We start from the raw sequence: 6,435 nt of genomic DNA on the forward strand, positions 1-6,435 counted from the left end.
AGTCTACAATTTTGAAAAAATGTATTTTAGATTTTGGTAAATTACTTTTTAAACATATTAAGTAGTTATAGTTTAAATTTTGATAAATTGTTCTTCAAACGATCTATGAATATTGACTACTTATTCCTAAAATACTGATAAGTTATAATTTAACCTTTAACAAGTAGTTGTTACTAGACTATCTATTCAAAGACTAAGTAGTGAGATAAGTTATCAAAATAAAAACTAAAGCTTGTTAATATTAAAAAACAATTAGTTAACATTCGAACACGATTTGAAAAAATTGTCAAAATCTGAATTACAAATTGTCGCAAGATCTTTAGTGGCCGTTAATAATAGGGCTTTAGTGATTGTTGGGGCTTTGGCACTGATCACAATGGTGAAGATTGGACTTTTTTGTTTAAATATATAGAAGGGAAATGAATTTTAATAATTTATCAATGAAATGTGAATGGGATTATAACTCAGATCCTGGCATGTTATTTTAGATTGTATTGGTCCCTTTTTGATAATAGAGTACTTTAGAGGTCATTAAACTCATATTCTACCTAATTTTAACAATAAAGTAAATTTTCGTGTGATTTTGTTTAAACCAATTTATAGTGTATATGTATAAAAGATAACAGACTCATGAATAAAGTTGCAAAAATCAAAAGTTGGAATGAGATTGCATGCCTCTCCTTTCCTCACAAATGTAAAATATGATACTCCTTTTGTTTAAAAATATAAAATATTTTTAATCGAATTTAATCCCCCAATAAAATAATTATTAATTTTTTAATTAACTTTATCTTTTCATATTTACCCCTAATAAACACTTTATAATAAATATAAAATCATTATCAATGGGGATATTTTTGAAAAAAAATGCAATGATCACACTTTAAAAGATTAAAAATATTTTATATTTTTGAACATTCAACTCCTTAAAAAATACTTTATATTTTCGAACAGAGGGAGTAGATACAATACATAAAAACAATAAAAAAAATAGCAAATTTTCATACAAGCAGGAAAATACTAGTGTAAGTATCATTGAAAGAATCTTATCCTCTCATTTGTTTACCCTTGCCCCAAAGATTTTCTTTGGAATTCCTGTCCTGACGCCTCTCTGTTTTTTTCATAGCTGATCATGTATTTTGATTATACACCTTATAAAACCAAGGTACAACCGAATCTACCAAATAAACATAGTTCTATTCTTCCAAACTTTTGGGTTGAAAAAAAATTTTCTAAGCATCAAGCTCACAATGGAAAATTGGAGCAGCAATCGAGCACAAATCACCAAATATGATGTCATCAGTTTCAGTATAGCTGCTTGAATCATGACAATCAAAGAATGTCTGAATATCTTCAGGAAATGTACGACGAGGAGGCTTTGATTCTGAAGTTGCTGTTGCAGAGTAATTATGGTCTCCAGCTGAAGTCCTCTCCAGCATTTCCTTGAACTTTGATGATTGCAAGAGAAGCCCTAGTGCAGATGATGACGGAGCGCCACCGCTGGATCGTGGTGGGGCCACCATTGTCTCACCAGAGTTTGAATTGAGCTGGTGGGACACAAAACCTAATTCAAGCTCAGGCTTAGGGTTTGTTCCTGACTCAGTGCTGTGATCACTTGTGGGGTTTTCAGGAGAGTCCTGGGCTTTAGGAGGGAGCCAATTGATGTAACGGCTGAGGTCAAAGTTTGTAACGGCGTTGAGTCCTCTGTACTCTATGGCTGCCATGTCATATGCCGTGGCTGCTTCTTCTTGTGTAGCTGTACCGTACAATGGGAAGAAAATCATGATGCAAAAGCATATTTCATTTCATTTTAAATAAGAATACCAATAATTTTTAACATTGAAGGCAGATTTCGGTGGAAACTTTGGCATTACTTTGAAAAGAATGAGATCATGAATAAATAGCTTTATTAAGTAGTTGAGGTTCGGTGATCTACATCCCAACCAACTGGATTTGATTGCATGTACATAACTTTGACCTCTATTGTTTTGTCCTATTATTTTGAACTGTAGGACCATTTTTCTGGTCAAGTGGGAATTTACTATTTGGAATGCAAACTCAAATGCAATTATGTTTATATACATATAATATTCTCTATCCTGTAAAAATAATTTTTCTAAAATAATTAAAATAACTATCAAGTTTCTAACATTAAGCTAATTAGGTGGTAAAAATAAGATGGAATGTGTGGGGATCCAAAATATTATGTATTTAAAAAAATTGATAAGTTTCTCCTAAGGGCTGGCCTTAATAAGTTGGCAAGTCGTGAAACATTGTTCCGATTCGTTGCCATGTGTCACAAATAAATATGAATCCTTATTTTGCGTCCAAATACTAAAGGCCATACATGGTGGTTAAAGGAGATATAGAAGAATGGTATATTAAATGTATTGAAAGGGACGTTTTCGTAAGGTTTCTCAAAAACTCCATATATCCAAAAGTTTAAATATATATATATATATATATATATATCTATTATCTACCAAAAAGAGGTTATAAGTAAGAAAAAGCATATGCACACGTCTTTTTCAACAAGAAGGAAATTAAGCGCACAAATTTTTGGCCATATAGTTTGTCATTGACTGATTGGGGGAAAGAGATTAACCACATAATGCAAATAATATACATTCTCTGTTCATGATCCACATGAAGCGCAATGCAATTTTGAGCATTTCCTTTGGGGAATTATTCGTCTAGGTTTGATATTCTTTGCAATTTGTTTATGTTACTGGATTTTGATTGAAATTTACACCTATGACACACGCACGCACGCACGCACATACTAACTACCCTGGTTCCAAACCTAAACCAAATAAAAAGTTGAGCAATAGGGAGAGAGTTTCATAGAGCGTTTAAAGGTCAAAGGGGTTACCGTAAGTTCCGAGATAAAGATATTTGTTGCCGAAGACTCTGCCGATTCGAGCCTCCCATCTTCCATTATGATGGTGCCTGAAAAATTTTTAAATTTAAAAGTCAGAGCATTTCTAAGTTGTAACCAATTATAGATGGATCCGTCATGGAAATTGCCCATCCATCTGTCATCAATTGGCACTATATTGTGCCTTCATTAATATGATTCACCCATGATCATTAATAACCGAACTTGTGGCTAGCAAGTAGCCAAGTGAACAAGCGCAGCTTCCTAATTAAAACTAATTTTAACAAACATTTGACTATATGTGATATATTTATCAGGATTACCTTGCTACGCCTCTATACTTTGAGACTCCTCGAGAGAATCCACTGCTTTTTCTGTACATGAAAATTTGTTTATTTACAGTTAAAATATGGTTTCGGATCAGTAAAACATTTCACTGCTGATGAACAACTAAGAACCTTCTTAAGGATCCAATGTATTCTTCTTTTGATTGACCCTCCATCTCCTTGAGCTCTTCTTCATAACTTGTAAGCTACAGTAAATTCATATCATATATGATGAGTAAGATATAAAACAGAACATATATTTCATCTATCAACTTTTATTCATATAAACATATAACGAAGAAGAAGGATAGAAAATTTTACAGGAAAATTGAGGATGGTGTCTTGGCCCCAGTACTTCAATGCTGCCAAGTCATAGGCACGTGCTGCAGCTTCTTCATCATCATATGCCCCTGAGAGACCCAAGTTTTGGAGCCATTTATTAATATCCCCATCCAATCCTACTACCCACAGGAATGAATTCTCATACCAAACTAGCCAAAATCATGAAGGTAAATATGATCCACGATTTCCCAAAGTCGTTTAACATACCTAAATACACTGCATATATATAACCAGTTGTTTTCCCCATTGCGTGATCGATCGAATTGACAAGAAATCAACCAAAAAAAAATAGATTGATCAGTGGAAGCTAAATGATTAATTAGACTTGCGGATCAAGATAATTTAACAGCAATAACAAGAAGGAAGAAAGAACTTCGTCTTCCTGTAGAAGAGGGCGATGATCTAATTTAAGTTAAGAACCTTGTCTTCCTTTCTTGCTCTGCGATTCATTCCAGCAATTCTTATCCCAGAGATGAGCCTCATACCGACCCGTCCAACGATGCCTGTATAGTACACGCACACAGCATAAATCCTCACTCTGGAATTAATGGGAGCAAGAATTGAAACAGAGCAGAATCCTACAATTGCAGAACGAACGAAAGAACGAATAAATTGAAGGGAATATATAAAATTAATAAATACAGACCTTGTAACACCCCGATAAACGGAGCTCCGTTGGGAAGGAGAGTCTCTGGGAATGCTTTTGCGAGTCCGCTTCGTCTTCGTCTTTGAAGTCGTGCTGCCATTTTCAGCGTTCTTCACCTTCCTCTGTGACATCTTCGCCATTATCACACACCTTCACAACGCAGTGCTGCAACTTCACACACACATACACACACAAAACACACGCAGTTTTTAAGAGACTGAGATAGGAGTGAGACCCTATATCAATTGTGACCAGGTCACCCAACAAGAAGGGCATTAATGGAAGAGAAACAGAGTGAAAAAGTAGGTCTTATCCTATTCCCTACACGCTTCTCTCTCTCTCTCTGATTCATTTTTCTTCTTTAGGTTGTCTAACTGTTAAAATGGCAAATTTTTAAATTCGATTTTTTTTTTCTGTTGTCACAGATATATAATTTTGTAAGAAAATGAGCTTAGAAAGAACATAGGAAAAATCACTACAAAGTCCCATACCAATTCTAATTATCACAAGGGCTCATACAATACATAAACTACTCTCAAGTACCAAATTACTTATTTGTAGATATTTTTTTATGTATAATTATCAAATACCCTTATTCTTTTTTAAGAAAAACTTAACACGTTAGCCACCGGTTGTCAGAGCTCCGGCTGGCCACCAAAACTCCAATCAGCCATCATCGTTTGTGTGTTAAGTTTTCTTTTAAAAAAATATAGAATAAAGATGACTTGGTATAATTATATATATAAATATTTACAAGGAAGGGATTTGGGATTTAAAAATAATTTATGCAATTTATAGGATTTTGTGATAATTAGACTTTCTATCAGGAACTTTGAAGTAGTTTTTCAATGTATACTGGGTTTGTTGTTATTGACTATTTGTTAATAGAATGTGATGGAGGAAGGTGGGATCTTGGCAGTTAGTGGTTAGGAAAGTGAGGGTGTTATAGAAGAAGAGGGAAAAAATAGCCGGCGAAAATTGGGTTTTAATTTGTTGTCGTCTTGAAGCCGTACTCGTCGCATACTATATTTTTGTTACCATTATGGGATATGATATCGGTTCGGCTTGAAATGGTTTTCGTCTATTTTTTAAATGCCTAAAAAAATTATATTCGAAGTCGTTTTGACACTTAATGTGCGTTTAGATAGATCTGAATTCCCGGGTGGGCGGGGGGGGGGGGGGCACTGAGAGGAAACTGACTATCATTTCATTTGTTATCAAGTTCATGTAGATTGTGAGCCTATACTTTTATAAATTGAAAATCATTATTGCGCACTATGTCTACAGTGGATGTTGTTGTCATATTTCTGCAAGGGTTTTTTTTTTTTGTGTTTGTTTGTTTATAAATGTACTTTATCCATTTTGATATAAAGTGTTTTTAATTAAATTTTATATATCAATAAAATTTTATAATCTATTTAAAAATTAATAAAATTATAATAATTTTTTAGTTTTATCTCTAATAACTTCACAACTAATATCATGATCATAAGTAAAGCATGCAATTAATATCTTTTTTCTTGTTTGAGATAATAAAAGCAAAATTATTTAAATATTTATAATTTTTATGGCACGCATTACATTTACAGACAAATCAAACTTTAAAAAATATACTCTCTATGTAGGGAGGAGGAAGTGTAGACCATGTTTTTTCATTAAAATTATTTTTTAAAATTTATAAGATATTTTAACTAATTTTTATTTAAAAACAATTATTATCATTAAAAACTACCCACTCTTTTCCATTTCTCTTATTTTTTTATAATACCATGTCTGCCTTTATTTAATAGAGCAACTTAATTATAAATACTCTCTCCGTTTAAAAATATAAAACATTTTTAATTGAATCTCACCTCTCAATAAAGTAGTTACCTACTTTTCAACTAATCTTATCTTTTTATATTTGTCCCTATTAAACACTTTACAATATATATAAAGTCATTATCAGTAGAGGCACTTTTGAAAAAAAAAAAGCAATAATTACACCTCAAAAGACTAAAAATGTCTTACATTTTTTAACATCTAACTCATCAAAAAATATCTTATATTTTTTAACGGAGGAAGTAAATATGAAAATCTCATTAATTTCAAATGTTAATTAAAGACCTTTTAAACTAGCAAAAACAAATTATGGACATTTAAAAAATAAATCAATCTTAGAAAACATCAAAATGTCTTATATTTCTTCTTCTTCTTCTTCTTCTTCTTCTTCTTAAAATGTCTTATATTTCTAAACATAAAAA

At 32.2% G+C, this 6,435-nt stretch overlaps 1 protein-coding gene across 1 annotated transcript; it reads right to left on the minus strand.

Moving 5' to 3' along the window:
* Window positions 1-975: 975 nt before the first annotated feature.
* LOC129291201 (AP2-like ethylene-responsive transcription factor At1g16060) lies at window positions 976-4,489 on the minus strand. The gene is made up of 8 exons (XM_054928444.1): window positions 4,193-4,489; window positions 3,967-4,049; window positions 3,754-3,762; window positions 3,526-3,614; window positions 3,337-3,410; window positions 3,202-3,252; window positions 2,873-2,949; window positions 976-1,756 (listed from the first exon to the last, which is right to left on the minus strand). The coding sequence occupies exons 1-8, from the start codon at window positions 4,330-4,332 to the stop codon at window positions 1,233-1,235; spliced, it is 1,047 nt and encodes a 348-aa protein (XP_054784419.1). The 5' UTR covers window positions 4,333-4,489; the 3' UTR covers window positions 976-1,232.
* Between the last annotated feature and the right edge of the window lie 1,946 nt (window positions 4,490-6,435).

Source organism: Prosopis cineraria, unplaced genomic scaffold, assembly GCF_029017545.1.
Source record: "Prosopis cineraria cultivar Desert tree isolate PC_DT_omini unplaced genomic scaffold, ASM2901754v1 PC13, whole genome shotgun sequence".
In the NCBI taxonomy this organism is placed as follows: Eukaryota; Viridiplantae; Streptophyta; class Magnoliopsida; order Fabales; family Fabaceae; genus Prosopis; species Prosopis cineraria.